This window comes from Pongo pygmaeus, chromosome 10, assembly GCF_028885625.2.
Source record: "Pongo pygmaeus isolate AG05252 chromosome 10, NHGRI_mPonPyg2-v2.0_pri, whole genome shotgun sequence".
NCBI classification, from domain to species: Eukaryota; Metazoa; Chordata; class Mammalia; order Primates; family Hominidae; genus Pongo; species Pongo pygmaeus.
Window position 1 is genome coordinate 24,661,518 of NC_072383.2, and position 25,683 is coordinate 24,687,200.

A 25,683-nucleotide genomic window follows, 5' to 3' on the forward strand; every position below is an offset into this window, starting at 1 on the left:
AAAATACTGAAACTTCCACAGGAAACAGCAAATTTGAAATGTGCAGGGCTAGCTTAAGCTTTTTTTTTTTTTTTTTTTTTTTTTTCCTGTAGGAATCAAATAGGGCTCTATTTTCAAGTCTTGTGAAGACACTTGCCAACCAAACCCAGCTTGAAATTGTAATGTGGTTTTTCTTCTTGGTCCTTCTCTCAGAACAGTTCATTCATGACTGCAACATCTTATCTGCATGATTATATAATCATTTTTGAATACTATCTTTCTTCTAGGAAGCAAATAAAATGTCATCAAGACTTGTGATGTAAACAATCTCACTTTGAACCTTCTATGTACAAATAGATATGAAACAGCACGCTTGTCTGTTGTTTTGTTTTCTAAATTCCTTGATCTTTCAATAGCTTTCCACAAAAGAATTAATTCACAGAGCACAATCACTGAACTCAGCAAAATGAAAGCAATTCAGAAGGTTGCCATTGTTACCAATATGCAAATCCTAACCATTGTTTTATTCATTCTTTCTTAATTTAATGGCCTAAGTGCAAAATTAACAATTTCTCTTCCTACCCTTTTAAACAAAACAACTTAAAAATAACATATACAAATATATGCATTTATTTTTAAGAATATCATGGCAAAATAGGAAGAAGGTAGATTTAATTTTCAGCTGCTAGGATTCCGGGCACCCTTTTGTTAGTATCTGTTTTAGCCAGGTCACTAGTTAGAGTCTAAATTGCCTCATCCATAAAATTAAGGAGCTAGAATAGAAGAATGGTTTTTAAGTTTTGCTTAGAAGCAGAAATCTTTAACTCAAACAATTTTAACCAGTGGAACTTAATATATAAAACAAATAAAAGCCAATGGTACTATTTGGAGGGTGCTTGAACATACTTGGAGTCCGGTGAATAGTTTGAAACAACGTTTTCAACCATCTGTGAGGTCTTTTTCATTTCAAATATACTTGTTAGAATGATAGGTTGTTTGCCTTTCTTCAAACTCTATTCCACTTTCATATTTCGTTCATTCTCTTTCATTTCAACCTCCTCTATCATCCACCAAGGATCCTTGACTGATTCATCTTTGCATTTCTTATAATGCTTAGCTCAATAGCTTACAAAGAATAAATATTTGCTGAATAAATAAAGTTTCCAGGATACTATGGGTCTATAAAAATAATTCACTTTCACATTCAAGTTTGAAATAAAACTGTTTGGTCAAATAAAAATTTTCTCAATTCAAGAAATAATTTTGCTGTAGACAACATATAGGTGGAATAAGGGACATGTATCCTAGTGTATCAAGGACATGTATCTATTACCTAGGAAATAAATAAGCTTTGAATGGCTATACAAGAACATATTTTTATATTATTTATAAAAAAGTTGCATATTACATTAAAAGCACCTATGCAAAAATAATTTATTTTAGACTTTGTAAGAAATTTATTTAGAATAGTTAGAGGCAGCACATAGAAACAATTCATTTGCATTGCCTCCACAGAAAAATGGGAATTGACTGGAGATGTTATTCTCATTTTACAGATACAAATATTGTAACAAGCAATGAACCATAGCAAAATATGAAAAACTACCCTTCATGTAACTACCCAGATTGTCTTCTGGATAAGTAAACTCATTGCCTCCCATAGATTCTTGCGATGGGCCTTTATTTTATACCACAGAGGCGAATGAAATTATTTCTTCAAAAATAAGACATTTTGTCTCAGTTTTATTAACATACTTTAGATGCTGCTCTGAAACATAAGGAAAGTCTGCCATTGCCCAAATATTCCTTTAAGCAATAACAAATAGTTCTCAAATCTACTAATAACAATTATTAATCAGCTAATACTGTTAAATATTAATTCAAATCCAGCACATGGTATTTGAGAAATAATATATTTATTGTTCCAAGACTTTGCATGCTTATTTCATTTAATCCTCAACAATAAGAGGTCATTTATACCCACTTTACAGACAAGAAAATTGAGGCACGGAGAGGTTAGGTAACTTGCCCAGAGTCACAGAGCTAGAAAGTAACAGTATGATAATTTAAGGAAGAGATGGCTGCAAGAACCACACTTATAACCATTATGTTATATTGCCTCTCACTAAACAAAGTGCTTCTTAAAATATTAATCTAAAGACAATAGCTTAAAAAGATAAAATTGCTTTCATCATTTTATCTTTCCTCTAATTATCCCCAAGATATTAAATTTTTTTGTGTGTATCTATATATAATTAAGTAAGTTTTTCTGTGTATATTTAATTAAGACTCCACCCTATGTTACAAGTTGTATGTAACACAATTTGTATGTCCCAGCTGCATGCTTTGACTAAACCATACAAATAATGGATAAAAATCCATGGATAATATTAAATAGTTTTCTAGTACCAACTACAACAACAACAACCACAACAAAAACCCCAGCATTTGTTCCTCTTAAGGAACATCTGTCTTCACATGGGTTATCGGTCCTATTAAGGTGATAACTTTTATTTAGGTAAAATTTTACTCCCAAGATTGAATTTGTCTTCATAAAATATTCCTTAAATAAATGAAAGAATACTAGTAAAATAAACTAAACCGACAGGCTGAAGAACAAATTTCTAAGATAAACATAATCTGTGAACTTGAAACACATTAGTTGCCCTTTCTTCTTATCCATAGCCAAAATTAGAAAACTGAATATTTGTTTTTCTTGATAAAATTTAAAAAAAGTATACTTTAAAAATTTCAATAAATTGGTATTGTTCATAGAATTCCATCTACTGCTGGTCTTGGGACAGCAATTCTTTTATGTACATGAATTAGCCCAGAAACCTTTTAAAGTCACCTAAAACAGGTTTTGATTAAGATAACACAGGATACTATCAAGGAATGGGCATGGACTTGTGACCAGAAAACCTGGCACTGACTAAAGTTATACAGCTTTAGTATAGGTAATAACAAAATTTCAAATATAATTTTAAAGTTTACCATTTATTTAATTGATCATTACAATAAAAATGAATACTTTGGAAAAACACACGTGTACTGACGTTTCTGTTAGCATGTAATGAGACACCATGAAGCTGCCGAAAGCAGGAAAACACAGAAATAGTATGAAAAAGACACTGTGTGTACTGACTTCATTGTCCAAATGTCAACACCTCCTGGGAACTCTAGGGGTGGTAATAACTATGGAAGCAGTTCCTAATAGGTTCTTCCTTAAAGGGGATTCTCGACAAACTGCTGGGCTCTGACTCTAGCCCATATGGGCTTGGAAAAGTCAGAGAAAATGTTGGCTGCACTTTTTCAGGCCTATTTGCATATGTTCTTTAGTATGCAAAATGTCTCTGTATATAATTTAATTGTTGTTGGGTTTTTTTTTTTTGCCTCTATTAATACATATGCAAATGACTCACTCTTGCAGCTGTGCTGTATTAATCATATGTGTGCTTCTGTCTGTCTGCCCTCCAGGCTCAGGGTCGAAGGGAGAGGAAAAGAAGGAATTCAGTCTTTTAACCTGCAAGAAAACTCACTCATGCAGACAGAAGTCCAACAGCAAACAGCACACCAGGGTTGCGACTGAAATGAAGAGCAGTTGATCATTATTCACCCTGTACGAAAAGGATACGACCTAAAAGTTTAACTGAGTAGTACAGTATTTTGGTAGGTAAAGATGAATACTTAACAAGTATACATCCTTGTAAGTAATTCCTTCAATAACAAGATAAAAATCCTCACATCTAGGTCTTTCTATACGGTTATTACTTCCTTATTGATTTTCTGGAAGTTTCTCTTGGCCAAGCATATAAAGCCATGCTCAGTCACTCACAGTGCTGGGAAATATGGAGCATTCATTTATCTGTGTCCTGTCATAATTATTGACCTTCTTCAGAGACTGGCAGGAGTTTGACAAAAAGATGAGCTTCAGTATTTCATCTACCTCTACCTTGATGTTACTCTCCACCAGACATGAGCTTAAGCCATTTCCAATATTACTTCGTATACCTGATTGCTACGAAAAAAGATTGATTTCAGTTGATATTTTGTATGATTCATTCTCTAACATGATCACACATCATCTATCATTTTCTCTATTCCAGAGAATGCATGCTACTAATATTACTGGTTACTGAAGCTGTAAGCCCATGAGGTTTCATTTATGACAACTTGGAATTTTGAGCTTTTACTCCAAAAATATTATTATGAATTTTAAAAATAGTCCTACTAAAATAATTTTAAAAGTTTAATTAAGTCAATAAAAATCACGATTGAATGCTACTTGCTTATTTTGAATTAAATAAGATCGTCCAAAAAGAATTTCAATCTTTTTTTCCTTCTGCTTATCACTATCAATCATTGGTTGGAGTCAACATTTTTGGCTTCCTATAGGTAGAACAGGTGGCAACCATCTTTTGGCCAAGACAAATACAGTATTTATAAAGTGAGAAGTAAGCAGATAAATATTTCCTTCTAATTTCAAATCTTAGAAGTGTAGCAAAAAACAGAAACAGTACATTACAGAAGAATTATTACTATTAAAAATATTCATGATGCCCATTAAGTAAAATGCAAATTATAACAAAAATGAATATGAGAAATAAATGCTAGATGGATTGTTGCCATCATTTGATCTTATTAATTAGAAACAGATGATTCACTTAGCTGATTTTTATCTTGTCACAAATGTCCAAAAATTCAAAGTGTAAGTTCGTTTTGTGTAAATAGTGATATTCATTTTTAATATTAAAATGAACGTAGATAAATAAGCTATATAAATGAATCCCTCACCTTTAAAAAGAGTCAGCATCAGTATAATAAATAAGTAAATATCCAAATCATCATTGGTTCTTGGAGGTAAAAAAGAGTACTTGAGGATGAAGAAGAATGAAAAAAAGAAGGAAGGAGAGGAAGAGAGAAGAAGGTAAACTCAGTGTATGGGACTGCTAATTGGCTAGTAATTATTTTGATAAACACATCCTTCCATTATTTAGAAATAATTTACTTCAGTATTGTGTTGGCAGAATAAGCCATGAGTCAAATAAAAGTATCTCCAGTAGTTCATATTTTTATATATGTCTATACACACACTATCACATAATATAGGAATTCTCAAGTATTGTAACATTTGGTCTTTTATTGTGAATTATAATGATTTTAAAAGAATTAGATAAACTGTAATAAGTGCTAAAACACATTCTCTATGCAGCAACCCACTGTTATGATAAGATAAAGGGAGGAAAGAGCAGGAGAGAGAGAGAGCTGTGGATTTCTCATACTCTTAGAATCTTCCAATGGGGGCAAGAAAAAACATCAAGTTCCCTGGCCATTAAATTAATATCATTTAATGCAGAAATCAATATATGCTGCTTTGTTTTATTAAAAAATCTTATGACCATTAGCCATGATAGTTTCTTTCTTTTGCAAGTATGCATTGAATAGCTGCTGTTTGCTAGGCATTCTTCTGGATACCTGAGACACATTATTGAACAATAGCAACAATTCCTGTCCTTGTGGGGCGGTACATTTGGAAAAGAAAGACAATAAATAAGAAACATAATACATTTTATAGTATATTTGAAGATGACTAGTGCTATAGAGAAAAACGTAGAATAAAAAGAGCTAGGAAGTGTGCTATCTCTTAGGATCCATCTTACGATTTTAAGTAGGTTGGCTAAGGTAGGCCTCAAAGAGATGGTATTAGAGTAAATACATGAATGAAGTGAAAGAATTAGCCTTCCATGCAGAGGGAAGAGCTAGAGAGAACAGCTAGCACAAAACTCTAGGGAGGGAGTATGCCTTGGTAAGATAAGGGCCAGAAAAGAGTCTAATGTACCCAGAATAGACTGAGTAGGTGATGTGGAGCTAAACAGTTACAAAATTAATGTTTGTAAACATTGTAGTGCCAAACATGCTACCAGGCAAGAGAGTGTTTTCATACGTTTCTTTTATTTCATTAAATGAGAATAGTTTATTATAAAATTTCAACATTATCTTAATTAACCAAATTCAAACTATTTTTGTCTTCTATCAGCCAACCATGCCTTTGATATTTGAGATTCTGCTATTGTCTCGTTTTAAAAGGTGATTAATATAGAAAACTAATTATTAGTATTCAGCTTAATTTCAATATTATAAAGCAAGATAGCTATTTGAGCAAAATAGATGAATAAGTTATTGAAAGTACACTGTTAAGATTCATTCTTCATTCTTTATTTAACACATATTTATTGAGTCCATAAAATATTTCAAGCACTTGGTTAAGTGCAAATGATGGTGAACCACTGACGCTACAGACTTTACCATCTGGTAGACGCCAGGAAGTACGATTTAAAACATTCTACCAGCAATGTGAGAAGGGAAATACAGCGTGCTCTCAGAACACACAGGAGCTACTTTAAACCAGACTTAAGACCAATGAAGTCTTCCCTGAAAAAAGTGCTGTTCTAATCTGAAACCTGAGGGGTAAGTGGGAGTTGGTTAGTAAAGATGGTGAGTAATGGGATTATTTCCTGGGGTTATTCCAGGAAGAGGAAACACCACTTGTAAAGATCCAGGGTGGAGAGAGAACTTCAAAACACCAGAGAGTCATTTAAGGCCCGTGAGCAGGAAAAGGACATGACAAAATTTTCTAAAATCAGAAAGGGACATGGATGAAGCTGGAAACCATCATTCTGAGAAAACTATCGCAAGGACAGAAAACCAAACACTGCATATTCTCACTCATAGGTGGGAACTGAAACAATGAGAACACTTGGACACAGAAAGGGGAACATCACACACCGGGGCCTGTCGTGGGGTGGGGGGAGGGGGGAGGGAGAGCATTACGAGATATACCTAATGTAAATGACGAGTTAATGGGTGCAGCACAACAACATGGCACATGTATACATATATAACAAATCTGCACGTTGTGCACATGTACCCTAGAACTTAAAGTATAATAATAATTTTAAAAAAACATAAAAAAAGAAAGATTATTCTGACTAATGCATAGTGGAGAGTGCATTGAATGGGGCAAGATCAAGATAGAAAGACCAGTTTAGGGGCTGCTGTGGTGAATTAGGAAAGTAATAACGACAGCTCGACCCAAATGAGTGATAATTATGATGGAAGGAAGTGGATAGATTCTTGGTGTATTAGTAGGTGGAATGAAAAACTAGTGAATGAATACATGTATGGGGAAGAGGGAGGAAGAAAAGCTAAGAAGAGCTCTCATGTTTCTGGGTTGAGAAATAGACGAAATGGAGTCATTCACTAGGACCAAAGAATAAGGAAGTCTAGGGACAAGGCATACAACTACTGATGAGTTCCGTTTTGGACTCAGTTTACAGTGTCTGTAAATTTCTGTATATTTCCTCTTCATAGTCAACAAGCAGTTGGCTAATGTGAATTTGAAGCTCAAGGAAGATTTAAAATGCATAAAGAAAAAGACAGATTTAATATTAAAATAATAAATGGTGTCTACGGCACATGCTAATTTGTATTATTTATATACATGATCTAGATTAAGCTGATTTTCTCCATAAAATAACAAATATATATGATGATTTTTAGAATATTTTAACTGCTTCTGAAAGTACACAGTAAGGTGACTTTTCTACATGAACAATTTTTTATTATATAAGGATCTCCAGGGACATAAAATAATAGTTAAGTAATAAACAGTAGTTTTCTTTAAAGCATATCATTTTGCTTGTCTTTTAAAATAATTGTACTTGTCTGCACTCTTTAATAAAAACTCTGGATTTACTTATCATAATATTATCCAAGTGTGAACAATTATATGCAAAAGGTTATTTCAAATGAAAACACATATGGTAGGTAAACAAAGTCAACCATAAGTAGGAATAGATTTATAATGTCCTTTATTTGATCTAGGTGTTCAAAAAGAAGTACCTGAATTAACATATATCCATGTAAAGAGGCATGAAATAGAAAATTCAGAGTCCGAAGTAGACAGCTGTCATTATGAATCCCGCTACTTCTTTCATTATTGCAAAGCACACAGGGTATTTGTATTAATGCCAATTAGTCAGCATTATTGTTATAATTTCATTAGCTGGTTATGAGTTAACAAATGTCTGAAGAAGAGCAATGCCTCTAAAGTTTAACATAAAGTCTCCTGTACTTGAAGAAGCAAATATAATTGTTCAAAGGCCATGGATTTTGGACTCTGTGACCCAGCTTTCTTCTTTGTCAAATGGAGATATTAATACATAACACAAAATGTTGTAATATGAATTAAATAAGATAATCCTTGGAAAATCTTTACCAGAGAAACTAGCCTAAGAAAATATTCCATAACCATGGGTGATATTAACTAGTGACATCAGTTGTTACATGAGTTAAAATCATTATGTTCGCACCCAAGGAAAAGAAAACAGGATCCTTTTGTGTTTAAAATATATATCCCCTCCACATTATTCTCATTACCATTGAATAAAGATTAATTCAGAAAACCACTAGTTCTTTGGTAAGGCTATTTCAGTTGTTCCTCCAACTGGTCTTCCTACTGTTACCTCAACCCATCTTACTGCTGCCTTATTGAGTATAGCTGTGAGTTTATCACTACCTACTTAAAACATACACGAACAGATTAAACAAAAACAGATTAAACAAGAACAAGCCAACAACAACAAACTCTTCAATGGTTCTAAAGAAAGACACCAGCAATTGGTACTAGACAGCACCCATACCACCAACCATACTCCCCTTATTAAAACCTTGCTGACCTGGCCCTACTTCAGTCAATGTTCATGACTGTTTCTCACCTCTCTCTCATTCTTCCCACCCTATCTTTCCATTCCCACAATATATATGAGCTGATGTCTGGTGAGGGAGCTGAGGAGACAGAAGATTGGGTTAACAGCTTTACAGGGTGGCTTGGTTCTTAGTGGTCTTCCCTGCTTACCCAAAAAGCAGAATTCATAGAAACTGGAGAAGCCAGAATAAAGCAAAAACTTGAATGTTGTTCCTCAACTGGCTTTTTGTGGAGCTAAAAACCTAAAGACTCCTCCATCCGTAGTGTGGTGAGAAAGGTCTTAGGAGAACTGGACAGTGTACAGCTTGGTGGTGTATTATGTAACTAAAGATACAGTAATGCCTGTTTTCTCTTCTGAAGTTTTCTAAAGCTGGAGGTGGGTTGCTGGAAAACAGTGTGGTGTTTGCTGCAGGCTGAGATGAGGACTGCGATGTACTACCACCACAGCTCTAAAAGGGCACAGAAGAGGACCTCAGTAGAAGACTACAGGTTTCTCCATGGAGCAGCACAGAGGGTGAACAAAGGCAGGTGTCATGCTACCCAGGTAGCTCCTGGCCAATAGTGGTGACATCCCAAATAAAAAAAAAAAAGGGTAGGAAGCATACATCAACAGACCTGGCTACCCCTCTCTTAACAGACCAAGAAAAGCTCTTCAATACACAAGAAAATAACACACACACTGTCTCCACGGTATCTCAGGGCAGACATACCTTCCTAAACCCATCCACATCTGCACAGGAACAAAATTGGAGCTGAAGAAGCAAAAGAGTAAGCTGCACCCTTCTTACTTCTGGTCTCTAGAGCTGGGATTCTTGACTAACGATGGAAGGGGAAGCAGTGAGATATGAAATGCATATGAGATTAAAGTTTCCAGCAGGACTGAATTTTAATAACTGAAAGGACTAGAAAGTGATGCAGTCTACTCAAGATATTAAGAGATGGAAAATAGAGATTTAACAGAGCATAACTGCAAGCAGAGTTTGGAGAAAAGTAAAACTAGCCCATATATTATACTCCACTGAGACAAAACATCTCAAAAATAGGTTTCAAAGATTGGGGTGAATTTTAGGTAAGGCTTATAATAAAACATCTGACTAGGCATTGTAGTTAGGTTTTCTCTCACCCATCTCGGCAGGTTTGTGGAGAAAAAAGAATTTTGATGCTATTTTAAGGCAAGGGGAGGGAGAGTAACAGATATCCTTTGTAGCTCTGGGGAAGGCTGAAGTCAAGGTCAAGGGGTCTGTGAATATTGTGTTAGGAACAAGTAGAAAAGTGAGTTGGTGTAAGCACCCTAGCAAAAGTGAGAGTCAGTCCACTTCAAAGAAAAGCCAGGTTCTCTGATACGACATGCTTTGGGCATGTGTTTGATTCTGAATAACAGTTATTTTCTCACTGCAAAAAAAAAAATAAATAAATAACTTTTTTTTATGTTTATGTGAATGTGTTTTAATAGTAGCTGATGGCTTTCCATGAAAAACTTTTGGATTATTAATTTTCTTGTTATACTACAGGATTATTTGAGGCTCCAAAACTCATACATTTTAATGGGTAAAATACCACTTCTGTGAAAGGAACTTTACCCCATTTACACCTCGAATCATAGTTAAAGTAAGAGCATATATGTTTGGTGTCTAAAGTTTCTCTTGTTCGGTGACAAAATTGTTTATATTTTAATATCTTAAGATATTTAATATCGAGATAATCTCATATATTATAAAAATAAAAATCTCATATATTATAAAAATAAAAATTAGCATCAAATATTCTCCTACTTTCTCTACAGAAACAGTTGATTAGATTGTTGCTTAACATAGCTACTTTCGAAGAGAGTCGTGCAATGAACACAGGAGTTGCCTCTAACTTGCTCACTTCCTCTCATTGCTAATCCAATGGTCAAAGGAGAATGTCTAACTTGCTTTGAAAACCAACATCCGAAATCTCTAAAACCTCCATTCCTATATTTAAATCTATTGCTGGATATTATTCCCTCTTGCTAATTCCACTACTCTTTTTAGTTTTACCTATTACAATCACTTTTTCATGTTATAGTTATTCCCCAGATGCCGTTTCAAAGGGTAACAAATGTTATGTTACTTTTATTGTCCCCATGACTCTAACACTTTCCAAGACATTTCCAGCTCAAAGAAAACAGATACTCACAGTGTAGTTCTTTGCAGAAAAGGTAGAATAGAAATGAATGTTATTAACCTCTGTAGAACACAGTATGTCTCAGCTTTCACACTGGTAGCTCCTCCTGTGAAACTCAACTGGCCTTTCAGAAACCCACCAGGTCTTCTGACAAACCCATGTGCAGGCCAGATGTATCTGTCTCTTGATGCTACAATATAAAACTATATTTTCCTTATAGACTAAGATCATCTATCATGACAATACCTTCTCACGAAGAAAAATTAATTATTAAGTATAACTGCTTTATCTCTGGCTTCATAGGCATACTGTGTCTTTCAGGCTAATGAACATATAAAACTTCTCACAAGAGGGGAGTAATCCTATTATTAGACAATTTTCTATTCCCATTACTTGCATAATCACAGGTCCATACTGATAGAAACTAAGGAATATTTTGTGGGATGCTGACTCAAAAATGTCAACAGTTAATCAAAGCTACCTGTTACTATAATTGTATTGATTTTCTTTTCAACCTCAGAGACAAAGCTTCTCAAATCACTTGGACATCTGGTAAAGTTATCATTGACGTTCTCGGATTATAGGAATATGTATTCCGCACGGCTAGAAAAAAGTCTTATTTGGGATGACTGGGATAAAGTTGTGCTTATTTAGTTAGTCTCCAGCTTATTTGGTCTACTTTTCCTTGCTTGCCCAACTGAGCTGGTATTAGCAGGAGAACAAAGAGACCTACAGACCATTTCAATGATACTGGGCATCCTGAGCAATTTTAAGTGCATTTTTGTTAAGTCGCCTTGCTCCTCAAGTGTCTGAATATCTTTTGCAGGTTTTTTTGTTCTTTTTACCTTGATAAGGACCATTCTGTGACAAAATTATGGCACACAGTAATCAAAGCAAAACTACAGCTCACTTTCTTAATAATATCGGCAAAAAAAGAAATACAATAAGCTATGTTTAGTCCAGAAAACAGGGCTAAAAATTAAGAGAATCAATATTTCAACTTTTGGTTGAGGATCAGTACAAATAAATTTAAAAACAGAAAGTGTGAGACGAATATCACGAGTCAGTTTTATTTTGCTTTAACACCATAATAGCTGTTTTCGATATTTACTTAACCTTTGTCTCCTCTGTATTGTTTCCTGACTTACCTGCAGTTGGAGTGGGCCTAAGCCTGGTGTTGCTGCGGCAGCAGCTGCCATGGTAGTTGGGATCAGCTGAACAGGGTAAGGGTCACCTAAGTAAGAGAATAATAGAGGCGTCAGCACCTTTTATCTACTCTCCACCTGCAAATTAAACTCATGCATTCACTCTTTCCAAAAGCCTTCTTTTGTGTGCCTTGCTGAGGCCTAATGAAAAGCTCTATTGTGCAGCCTTTTACTAACACTCTTTTCACAATTCTGGCTGAGAGAGGAATGTGAATAAAAGCCACAAGCAATTAAGGCGGAAACCTCATCCTTTTTTCATGATGTATTTAGGAAAATGGGAGGGAAAGTGAGCATTGATCAGAGGGCTGCACTTTATAACACACGCGTGTGCACACACACACACACACACAATTTTAATATGAGCACAGTAACTCCTCAGCAAATTTACAGTATTATTATAAAAGGAACTTAACTTACTTTTATTCTAATGAATTAAACTCCAAAGATTTAAACAAAGTACCTTATCTTTGAAATGCTATGTTACGGTCTTGATTCAAATAATCTCTTAAATAAGATGGACAAACTAACAATGAAGAAAACATTTTATGTGTTTTTCAAGTTATATGAAATATTGACATCTTTATTATCCAGTGATAAATGTTTACAAAACTATATTGTAATGAAAATGGAAAATAGATCCCTTCCCCCGAAGTTTTTTATCTATTAAAAAAGCACAGAAATTCAAAATTAATCCTGAAGTTTTATTATTATATGACCTGTAAAAACATAGGCACACACACAAACATAGAGAAGCACGTAGAGAAGGTTTTTCTGCTTATTTTTGATGCAAATCAAGGGGGTTCTTAATTAGTAAAGAGGTACAATAGACCTGTTGCATAGGGCCCAATGAATTTCTAAGAAATATAAGTAATGTACATTATTTGTCATCTGACACATGACCATAGCAAATAACTAAAAATAGAACAATTTTGTAATGCATAAAACATTTTGTAGAAATCTAATTTATAAAAAATGTGTTGAATATTGCACGCATGAAAAATATAACTTAAAATAACTCAGTTAATATAGCCATTCAAAAACATTTATTGAGTACCTGCTATGTATTAAAAGCACTCCTCTTGGCGCTAGACGTAAAGCTTTGGAAAAGATTAATATGCAGATGTGAATTTACTGGGAATTTAACGAAGCCTAAACTTTGGGCTTTTGAAACTGGCCTCTTGCAGTATGTTCACTGTATATTTTTATATTTGTCATATGTTTTTATATATATCAGTTGTTGTAATTTGTTGTGATTTCTTGTTATAAATGAATATTCACTTTTGTACCTAAGTGTGTGTGTTTGTGCGTGTGTCTGAGCATATAAAATTTTTGCATTTTTATTCTAAAGAGAGTCTCCCAGGTTATTTTTTAGGCTTCAAAATACCTAGATCTACCTCTCTGGATCTGGCCTTCCAAAAGCTTACAGTTTAATGGGAGAAAAAGATAATTAAATGATGAGTATAATATATAATGGCAGTTAAGACAGCGAAGTAGATAATGCTATGGACTGACTGCACTGTGGTTGTCCCAAACCTAGTCTAATATGTCAAAGACAGCCTCCAGGAAAAGGTGATGTTTAAGCTGAAACTTGAATTAAATTATAGTTAGCTAGACAAAGAAGGGAAGAAAGAATGTTTCAGGCAGGGAAACAATTTTCATGAAGAATCAAATGGAAATGTTAGTTATAGCCCAGCCCCTGTATCGCTGAAGTACAGAGAGCAGGTAGGGAAGTGAGATCAATGGGACTGGGGAGGGAGTAAGATGCCAGATTATGTATGATTTCTGTAAATATTAAATGATCTAAACTTTATCCTATAAGGTAAAGGAAATCATGAATGTGGAAAACAGATGGGTTGAGTAAAATCACTTGGGTGGGAGGTTGAGAGCTGTAATCAACTAGTGAACAGATGCAGAAATCTGTATAAAATAATGGTCAGACTAGGATGGTGACATGGGGATGGAGAGTGAGGCAGGGACTCCAGAGATATTTAAATGGTATAACTGGTAAAACCTAATGACTGTTATATATGAGAGTAAGAGAATACTCAAGGATGACTTCCAGGTTTTTCACTAAAACAACTGATTGACATGTGGTAGTATATATACTGGGTTTGTAAACACAGATCAGAGGCAAGACTGCCAGGTGGGGCCTAAAGGGTGTTGTTGGGGGGAAGCAACGAAGAGTTCTGTTTTAGATATTTTAAGTTTGAAATTATGATTAGATATCCAAGTTGAGGTATTTATTAGACACTTGATAAACATGTTAAAATTTTAGGGGAAAAGCCCTCATAGGAGACATATACTTGAGAATGGTTGGCATGTATCTGGAATTTAAGCTGTAAGCCTTGATAAGACCACTTAGGAGTTAACCGCAGATTAAAAAAAGAGGTCCAAAAATTTGGACTGTGGGATGTACTAACATTTATACTCAGGGAGATAGGTAACTAGTGGAAGAGACTGAGAAGAAATGTAAATTTGGTGTTCCAGAAGCCAAGTAAAGAAAGACTTCCAGACGGTGATAATTTTTTTAAGTGCTGGATTTAATAATGTGGAGGTCACTGGCAACTGCAACAATGGCGGTTTCAGTGGAGTGGAGGTTGAGAAGGCCTAATCAGAAAGAGTGTGATCAACAAAGGATGATTGAAAGAAAGGAACTGGAGGCAGGAAGTGTAGACCCTCGCTTTTCAATGCAAGATTCAGATGAGGAGCATTAGCATCACCTAGGAGTTTCTAGGAAATGCACATTTTTAGAACCCACCCTAAAGCTACTGTGCAGACAGCCCCTAAGACAGAACCTCCAATGACTCCCACTCCCTGGTATTTATGTCACATGTAATCACCTCCCTTTCAGTGTGTCCTGGATCTGGTAATTGCCTTCTAATGCACAGAATATGGCTAAAGTAATGCTATTTTACTTGTGAGATTAAGTTACAAAAGTATTTTGGCTGTCTTGGTTGCCCACACCCTCTGTTGGAGCAAGCTGCTAGGTTGTGAGCTGCTCTATGGAAAGACTCATATAGCAAAAGACAGATGTTTTTGGCCAATAGCAAACAAAGAAATGAGGCATGCCAACCGTTAATGAAGGGAGCTTGGAACAGATTCTCCCCAGGCCAAGCCTAGAGATGACTGCAATCCAGGCCAATACCTGGACTACAGTGGGAAAGATCCGGAGCCAGAGGTACCCAGCATGGCTGTGTCCAAATAAATGTTTGTTGTTTTAAGGCACAACAGTTTTAGGCTAATTTATTGAAGTACGAAACATGTGGCATCTGAATCAGAATTTAAATTTTAACAAGAGCCCTAGATTATTTGTATGCATATTAGAGTTTGAGAAGTGCTAGAACAGACAACTACACTGAGGTGTTTTACAGTAGCTAGTGAAAGTTGTGTGATCAAGCAAACTTTATAAGAAGGTACATATGTAGAAAAATTATACCACGCTCGTATGCTAATGAGAAAGATTCAGTAAATAGAGCAAAAACCTATGATACAGGAGAGAGAAGGGACAACCAATATTACATGATGGCGCTTTATCATTTCATATTTTTAGTATTTAATCTTCAAAACACTATCCAATTTTATAATAGGACATTTAGATATTTAAAAGCTAAATTCACGCAAACTAGTTAAAATTGTAAATACTATTATAGTATGACTATTAGAATTGACAATTTAAATGCTTAAAACCACATAATTCATTTGTATTCCTAACTTAGGATACATAATCTCAAAACTAACAAAAGCAAAATTGTAGCGGCTGCGGTACTCTTCACAGTGAAAATTCATTTTATATTATTTATTTTCCCTGTTGTAAATTAATCAATTCATAAGCACTTTAACATTTATCATGAACAGAATTCTGCTAGCTGCTGTGTGAGACAAAACAAAACTTGGTCTGTATTTACTGCATTTCTATCTTTTCTAATTAAGTGCTTATTTGAATAATGTTGACCATCATCAGTAGGTACTATAGGAGGTAAGGGAGAACTAATCCAGGCTTCAAGCTTAAGAGAATAGTTAAAGATGAAAATAAGAGTGAGCTTGGCCTTGAATATGTGCAGGTGGAGGGGAGGAGAGACCTTTCGGGTACGGTGAAATGCATCAAAGCAGGAGTATGACATGCTAAAGGAATGTAGAGAAAAAACAGTTTAAATAACAGGTGATAGAATAAAGTAGAGGGAAAAGAGATTGAAGACAAGGAGATGGGAAATTGTTAATACTCCAATCTTGAGATCTGGATATGAAAAGGTAATGGACAAGAAATGAAGTTTTAAGAAGCATCATTAAAGAGGTTAAGTAGTAGGAAGTATTAAAGATCACCTGGTTCTCCATCCTAGAGACAAAGACGTATTCCTAAATTTGTTTAACTCCTAAATTTAGCAAAATACCTGCAGATGTTTGGGACACTTTTGCATTACTAGCATCTAATTATTAATATCAAATTATATGTACATTTAAAGCTCATTACTTACAGTACAGATTATTCCATAAAATTTAAGAATATGCATATGTTATAATCTTTTTATTTCCTAAATTAATGAATGTGTATTAATGAAATTAACATTATCTTTCCTTTGGATACGCATATATATGTAAATAGCTATTATGTTTTACTAATGCCATATTGTATGTGTGTAAATGTATGTATACACAGGAATACCTTGGAGATATTTTAAGTTTGAATCCAACTACCACAATAAAGCAAGTATCACAATAAAGCAAGTTATGCACACTTTGTTTCACAGTACATATAAGTCATGTTTAGACAAAACTATAGTCTATTAAGTGTACAACAGCATTACGTCCAAAAAATATACATACCTTAATAAAAAATACTTTATTGCTAAAAAATGCTATCATCTGAGCCTTCAGTGAGTTGTAATCTTTTTGCTGGTTAAAGGTCTTGCCTTGATGTTGATGGCTGCTGACTGATCACGATGGTGGCTGTTGAAGGTTAGGGTGGCTGTGGGAATGGGAATTCCCTTCCTTTTCTTTTCTCTTTTTTTTTTTTCTTGAGACAGAGTCTGGCTATGTCACCCATGGTGGAGTGCAGTGGCGCAAACATTACTCATTGCAGCCTTGACCTCTCAGGCTCAGGCAATCCTCTCATCTCAGTCTCTTGGGTAGCTGGGACCACATGCCCACACCACTCCAACCAACTAATTTTTTGTAAAGGCAAGCTTTTGTAATATGGACCAGGCTGGACTTGAACTCCTGGGCTCAAGCAATCCACCCGCCTTGGCCTCCCAAAGTGCTGGGATTATAGGCATGAGCCACCGTGCCTGGTGGGAATTTCTTCAAATAAGACAACAATGAAGTCTGCAGCATTGATTGACTCTTCCTTTCACAAAAGATCTCTCTGTAGCATGTGATGCTAATTGATAGCACTTATCTACAGCAGAACTTCTTTCAGCTTTGAAGTTCCATCAAACCCTGCCACTGCTTCATCAACTAAGTTTATTGAATGTTCTCAATCCTTTGTTGTCATTTCAATAATGCTCACATAATCTTCACCAGGAGTAGAATTCATTTCAAGAAACCATTTTCTTTGCTCGTTCATAAGAAGAAACACCTCATCCATTCAAGTGTTACCATGAGATGTTAGCAATTTAGTCACATCCTCAAGCTCCATTTCTAATTCTAGTTCTACTGTTATTTCCACCACATGTGCAATTATTTCCTCTACTGATGTCTTGAACCCCTCAAAGTCATCCAAGAGGGGTAAAACCAAATTCTTTCAAAATCCTGTTAAGGTTGGTGTATTTTGACCTCCTCCCTCCCATCAATCATTAATGTTCTTAATAGCATTTATAATTGTAAATCTTTTCTAGAAGGTTTTCAATAATTACTTTTTTTTCAGATCCATCAGAGGAATCACTGTGGCAGTGACAAGGTTATGAAATGTATTTCTGAAATAATAGGGCTTGAAAGTCAAAATTACTCCTTGACTCGTTGGCTGTAGAACAAATGTTGTGCTAGCAGGCATGAAAACAACATCCATCTCCTTGTACACCACTTTCAGAGTTCTTGGGTGACCGGGTGCAACTGTCAATGAGCAGTAATGTTTTGAAAGAAATCTTTTTTCTGAGCTGTGGGTCTCACTAGTGAGCTTAAAATATTCAATAAATCACACTATAAATAGATGTGCTGTCATCCAGGCTTTTGCTGTTCCATTTATAGAGCACAGGCAAGGTAGATTTAGCTTAATTCTTAAAAAAAAAAACTAAGATTTTCAAAATAGTAAATGAGCTTTGGTTTCAACTTAATTCACCAGCTGCAGTAGCTCCTAGGAGTCAGTTTGTCCTTTGAAGCCAGACACTGACTTGTCCTCTCTAGCTATGAAAATTCTGGATGGCATCTTCTTCCAGTAAAAAGCTGTTTTATCTACACTGCAAACTGTTGGTTAATGTAGCCACTTTTGTATCAATGATCTTAGACAAATCTTCTAGATAACTTGCTACAGCTTCTACATCAGCACTTGCTGTTTCATCTTGCACTTTTATGTAGGTAGATGGCTTCCTGAACCAACCTCCCCAACACCAAACTTTTCTTCTGCAGCTTTCTCATCTCTCTCAGCCTTCACAGAATTGAAGACAGTTATAGGTCCTTCCTCTGGATTAGGCTTTGGCTTAAGGGAATGTTGCGGCTGGTTTGATCTTCTATCTCAACTACTCAAACTTCCTGCAACTCAACAACAAGGCTGTTTCACTTTCTTATTATTTGTGCGTTCACTGGCATAGCACTTTTAATTTCCTTCCAGAACTTTTCCTTTGCATTCACCACTTGTCTGTCTGGTGCAAGAGGCCTAGCTTTCAGCCTACACCAACTTTTGACACACCTTCTTCACCAAGCTCAATCATTTCTAGCTTCTTATTTAAAGTGACGGATGTGGGACTCTTCTTTTCACTTGATCACTCAGAAGCCATTGTTGGGTTATTAATTGGCCTAATTTCAATACGGTTGTGTTTCAGGAAACAGGGAGGCCCAAGGAGAGGAAGGAAGAGATGAGAATGACCAGTTGGTGAAGCAGTCAGAACACACACATTTTTTAACTTTCCCATCTTATGTGCGTGCAGTTTATGGCATCCCAAAACAATTGCAACTATAATATCAAAGATCACTGATCACAGATCACCATAACATACAATAATAATCAAGTTTGAAATGTTGAAAAAATTATCAAAATATGACAAAGAGACATGAAGTGAGCACATGCTGTTGGAAAAGTGGTGCTGACAGACTTGCTCTATGCAGAATTGCTTTGTAAAAAATGCAATCTGCGTGAAACACACTAAAGCAAAGCACAATAAAATGAGGTATTCCTTTATGTGAAAGTTTATATAAGCTAAATAATTTTTATATGTGTTATGAATTATGTCTGCCTACAAATTGGTACGTTCAAGTTGTTACTACTAATACTCCAGAGTGTGACTATATTTAAAAATAGAGCCTTTAAAGAGCTAATTTAAGATAAAATTAAGTCATAAGCCTGGTGACTTAACCAAATATGTCTGGTGTTCTTATAGGCAGAACAGATTAGGACACAAACAAAATAGAGTCTGGTATGACCAGGTGTGAACATAGAGAGAAGGTGGTCATCTACAGGCTGCAAAGAGAGGTATCAGAAGAAACAACCTGCTGACACTCTGATCTCAGCTATATAGCATACAGAGCTGTGAAAAAATAAGTTTCTGTTGTGCGAGCCACTCAGTCTGTGGTATTTTGTTATAGCAGCCATAACAAACTCATGTAATATGTTTGCCATATACAGCCATATGTCAATATATTTGGTGTCTAAGTGAATTGGGGAAAACAAAAGACTGGCAGCAGGAATTTAAAAGACTACTACAGTTATTATATATCTTTAATCATATATAGTTTCAAATATACAAATATAACCAATATGTCGACTAATTTCAAAAGGATTGTGTCTAATAGCGCTACGCTATTTCAATGATGTTCACCCAACACATAAACACAATTAACTTAAAGCATGTCTCTACCTTGTTACCATTTTTTCAAGCCAAGATTACTTTGGTTGAAGTATGCTCCTAGTTACAACAAAGTGAATACAAATAAAATACCTGTGAAAATTTCCAATGCAGCCATTTAACTCTCAATTTAAAAAATTCAAAATATATTACATGGATGTGTCAGTGTTCTACAGTGGACACAGAATCTACAAAGCTTCACAAACAAGGTCAGGGGTCATTTTTAATGGCAAAGGAAAAATACAGAAGCTGCTGTAAAATAAAAAAAAAAAAGAGTTTTTATTCAAGTAAATACTGTCATCTATTTGCGCCATTCCTCAATTAACTGTACCAAAAAAATATTACAACAGATTTATTTTGTAAATACCTCATGAGGTTCATACTTAGTAAAAAAATCAGATAATGGAAAACTTTGACTTTTAAAGTTCAACCATGTGTAAGTTATTCAAATTGACTTTCAACTAGTTAAAAGTAATTTCTTCTACTCTTCCCTAGGTTTTAACCATTTGAAAAATTTTTCCCTAAGCCTTTCCAAAATTAATTTGCTTCTTATTTCAAGACCAAGCATGGAAATTCTAGCTCAAAACTAAAATTTTTCAAAAAGCTAAAAAGTATACTGAGGCATGTTATTCTATTGTTTTCAGAATACAACATAGCTTACAGTGTCTACTGACACAAATGGTACAGCTTATATTAACTCTTTAAAAGCATTCAATTGCATCATTATTATAGTTGTGCATATTTAGATATTAATTATCTCCAGTCATACGATGAAGAATTCATCTCTATATTATATAACACAGCCTAAGAAAAACAATTTTTCCAACAACAATTTTTCATATTTAGGATGAAGAAAAATGTGAAATGCAGATGTGGTTTTAACAAGACTCAACAACACACACTCTTTCATCTACTGAACTAATACAAAAGTTTTGGACAGTTTTATGGCATTATCTTCACTGAAATGTGGAGACTCATTCCTTTATTGGCCTTACATGTTTTTTTCTTTGTTTTTGTTTTGCCTCCTTGACAAATACCAGATTGCCTTCTGTAGGTGCTGGGAAATATGAAAATTCACCCCTCTCTGACATACACACATACAATCCCTGTCCCAGTCTTAATCAAGTGAGGAGGATTCACCATGTAAACTAATCCAAATATACAATAAGCAAAGTAGAAGAGTGTAAAATTATTCTGGAAACCTGAAAGAAAGAACTCAAGCTGAAAGAGACTCGACAGTCAAGGAATTGTATTTACTGAGGTGTCTCTTAAAAGATGGCCACTATCAATAGCAAATTATACTTCGGGACCATTTCACCACCTCCTTTCCATGTATTATAAATGTTAGAGGGTCAACAGTAAGCATGCACCTTTCAGTGCAACGAGCATTGCTCCTGTTAAAAACCTTCTCAGATTGGTACTGAGTTCTCACCCTGTTCTTACCACTCTCATTTCCAGGTGGAGGAGGCCTTGTAGAAGTCTAAGACAAAATGAAGTTAGTAAGGACACTGTAGATGGAACTTCGGAAGAAAATTGCTTTCTTTCATCTCATGTTGCTTTCTTTCATGTCATGGGCTGACAGAGAAATTGGTGGGTGCCTTCGGCTTGGGGGAGCCCCCTGCCATTCATAGGGCTAACAAGAACAACTATATTTATGCCTACATCCAGGGATATTTTCATTACGGAATGAATGGGGAACTATTCAGCTAAAGAAGCAAGTAGAGCTCATATCTTGAAGAGCCTTATGTCTTCCTTTGAAGACAACGTTAAGTCACTGAAAGGTTTTAAGCAGGAAAATAATATTTTTTGTTAGTACTTGTGTTCCAGATATATCAGTTTTGTGGCATGGCATAGAACGATTGGAAGAAGGAGAGACTGCAGATAGATATGTTAAAAACTATTGCAGATAAATCAATGAAGGAGAGCAGAGACTAGCTTTGGGAGATAGACTTGATAACTGATTTGATGAAGTAAAAGAGAAAAGAAAATATATGAGAATTTTTTTGTCAGTGTTTGATGTTTTATTTTGGTATATGACTTAAGAAATACTGTTTCCCCAAATATTTAATTATTCCCACATCGTTTTTAAATAATTACTTGTTCTCCCACTGATTGGAAATGTGGGAAGCTATTATTTGTTGACTTTTGGCACTGTGTTGAAAATATCTTACATATACATATACACATATATACACATATGTAAATGTATAAAATTGCTTTTAATCTTCATAACAACTCATTAGGGTAGAAATTATTATTTCCATTCTATACAATTTTTTAAACTGCCCAGGATTATCCCAAGGTTAATCATTACTAGAGTTCTTACTATTTTAATAAGGAAAACATTATTGTAGAACACACAGACTACTTTTAAAGCATTATGCAAATGTATACTTCAATTTTCATAACATATTCAACTAATTTGCATTCAATTAACATGTATCAAACTCTTACTATGTGGAGAACACAAAGCACTAAAAGGTACAATCCTTGCCTTCAAAACACTTTCGGTTGTGAAAATAAGACATATAAATATGGAAAGTGAAATGAATCAAAACTATACAATTGGAGTCAAATGAATATAGGCAGTAATTACCAGAGAAAGGAAATTTATACAAGTTGGATCGCTGGGGAAAGAATCAGAGGAGGGGCTGAGATTGAGTTAGGCCTTGAATATAAAATACGAAGTAGAAAAGATGCGAGAAGCCTGTGAGCTGAAATGCCTGGCATAGAGTAGATGCTCAATTAAAAAATGAGCCCCAAAGTAAGAGGTACAACAGGATCAAAGAAATGAGCAAGCAAAAGTCAAGAGCTAGCCTGTAGTTGAACCCATTTCATCTAGTAGCAAAAAATATTTAGAAGGCTGATTACGGTCTATCGATGACCTCAAATACCAACATCAGAAATTTGTACATAATTATGTCCTTAAACATATGCACAATTACCTCCTGTCCTAAAAAAAATGAACTATTTAGAATATAAAACCCCTTCTAAAACCATCATCTATTTTCTCTCATCTAAATTGTTAAAAACGAGTGATAATCTTAAATCCTTCTCCTACACTTTAGTTCTCAATCCATATATTTTTGGGGAAATGCTTTATAAATTTACTAATGACCTCTGAATTGCCAAATTTTAATGAACATATATCTGCAACAGCTGCCTCTGTTAATGATTTTCTTCTTCTCTAATTATATCTAAACATTCTCTTGGCTTTTCTTAAAACAGCTGTCCTGGTTCTCCTTATACCTTGTTCATGCCGACTTTATTATCTGTTCCTGCAATAGGCTGTTCCACCTTCCTTCATCCATCCCTTCCTTAAATATTGGGGTCTAATCCTTGGCACTTGGCTCTTCTCCTTCTATTCACTTTATCTGAATGATCTTATCCAATCTCGTGGTTCGGCAACCATACACAAACTAATATATTCCAAATCAGTGACTGTAGCCTAGACCTCTTCTACTGTTTTTTTTTGAGCAATTCTCCCTAGCTGTCCCACAGTAAGCTCCATCTTCACATGTAAAAAATGTAATTTATCTTCTTTCTTCCAAAAGCTGCTTCTACTCCTGGTGTTCTTGTATCACTTAGTGACACTCAGTCACCCAGACTACAAATATGAAAGTAATCTTGATTTCTCCATCCCCTTCACCCTCCATGGCCAATAAATCATGAAGATCTTTTCCTTTAAACTCCTAGGTCTACATTTCTTTCTATTATAAGAGCTTCTCAATCAGTCTCCCAGGCTCTAGTCCTCTGCTAACGAAATTCATTCTCTATCTAGTTTCCAATAGCATTCAATACAGGCAATCTGTAGTATTCATTCCTTGTATTTGAAGTATAGTAAGTATTTCTTAATTATATACTATGTGTTAGGGGCTGAAAATATAACAGTGAACAAGAGAAGCATGCCTTGATATGGATATATGGATGGATGAATGAATATGGATGGATGGAGGTATGAATGTACAGATAGATGGATGGATGGATACCAGTATGATCTCAATCCTAGACTTCAGCCCTTTCATGGTTTTCTGGCTCTTGTAGCATACGCCTAAACATATTTCCCTGAATTGGTCTCATGTCCTCAAAGTACTACTCACTTGTCACTTCCTACCATATACATTATTCTTAACACTTAACTGTTTATAGGTCCATGTCCACCCTATTTTATCTCTTGCTTTCTGCTCTTTAGGCTTTTTTTTTTTTTTTTTTTCTGCTTGGAATAGTCTGTCTGTATCCCTTCAGCCCAATCACTTCTTCGATTGTATAGCTACCTTTATCCTTTAGGTTGACTTGAGACCCCTCACACTAAGAATCCTTTCCTGATACTTCAACACTCTTGGATTTAAAGTAATTCTTTTTCCAAAGACTTCTCTGAAAATGTGATGCATATCTGTGTATTACCACTGCTTATATACTTATTTTGTCTGTTCAGGCTGATACAACAAAATACCATAAACTGGGTAGCTTATAAAAAACAAACATTTGTTTCTCACAGTTCTGGAGGCTGGGAAGCCCAAAATAAGGGCACCAGCAAATTCTGTGCCTGATGAAGGCCCATTTTTTGATGAATAAATGGTGCATTCTTTCTGTGTCCTCACACTGTAGACGGAGCAAGGCAGCTCTCTGGGGCCACTCTTACAAGGACTTTGCCCTCATGACCTAATCACCTCCTATTAACTTGAAGGTGAGGATTTCAGCATATGAATTTTGGGGGAAAATAAACATTCAGACCATAGCAATCCCATTCTCCCCAACTAGACTAAGAGCATCCTAAAGGGAGGAATTACGTCTTACTCATCTTTAAATCCCTAGTCCCTAGCACAATGCCTGACACACTTAAGCCTATTAAAATGTTTATTGACTGAATAAATGAAGGAAGAATTCATTTAAGAAGTTAACAAATATCAAATACAAGACACAACCCTTGGCATATCAAAAGCTTAAGGTTTAGTAGAACAAACATATTATAAGACAATAATTATACAAATAAGTAACAAATTAGTTTTTTGTGCACGGTTTAATTCAAACAAATACTATGTTGAGTTGCAAATGTTAAAAGGAAGAATAGGTAATGAAATGGGACAGAGAGGCCTAGAATTTAGGGGTAGGAGGAAATCAGGACCCAGAGAAGGTAGTTAAAGAATAAAATAATCTCTTTTAACATATTTTCATAAAGCAATAATTCTAATATTCCATAATTTATCTCTTGTAAATTTTGATTTTATAAACAATTCTTACCCTCTTGGTATGAAAATTAAGTAATATGCACTTCCAAAGTCTTAAAATGATTTCTGTTCATCAACAAGAATCTTTTATTATGATTTCATTAAAGCACCTGCACTTGGTCATTGTATCCACTAGAAAATAAGATGTTACATATAAACATATAATAAAAACAAAATCATTCTTCATTGTGATTGTTTCGTATCATTTTATACTTTCTTAAATCCAACCAAGATGAAATTTGTTTCCTTATGGCAATAAGTTCAGCTATACTTTTTTCCTCATTATAAGTAGTTACATTTATAACAACTCTCCTACAGCATCTTGAGCAACCAAGAACAAGTGATTTGCTATACACAAGTAAAGG

The 25,683-nt window shown here is 34.9% G+C and overlaps 1 protein-coding gene across 20 annotated transcripts in view; it reads right to left on the minus strand.

Moving 5' to 3' along the window:
• Positions 1-25,683, minus strand: part of SOX5 (SRY-box transcription factor 5) — a 1,038,078-nt gene that overhangs the window by 99,631 nt on the left and 912,764 nt on the right. For all 20 annotated transcript variants that reach the window (XM_054445328.2, XM_054445330.2, XM_054445334.2 and 17 more), the window contains one exon: positions 12,043-12,128. In XM_054445328.2, the coding sequence (XP_054301303.1) occupies positions 12,043-12,128 (86 nt within the window). The remainder of the gene's footprint in view (positions 1-12,042; positions 12,129-25,683) is intronic.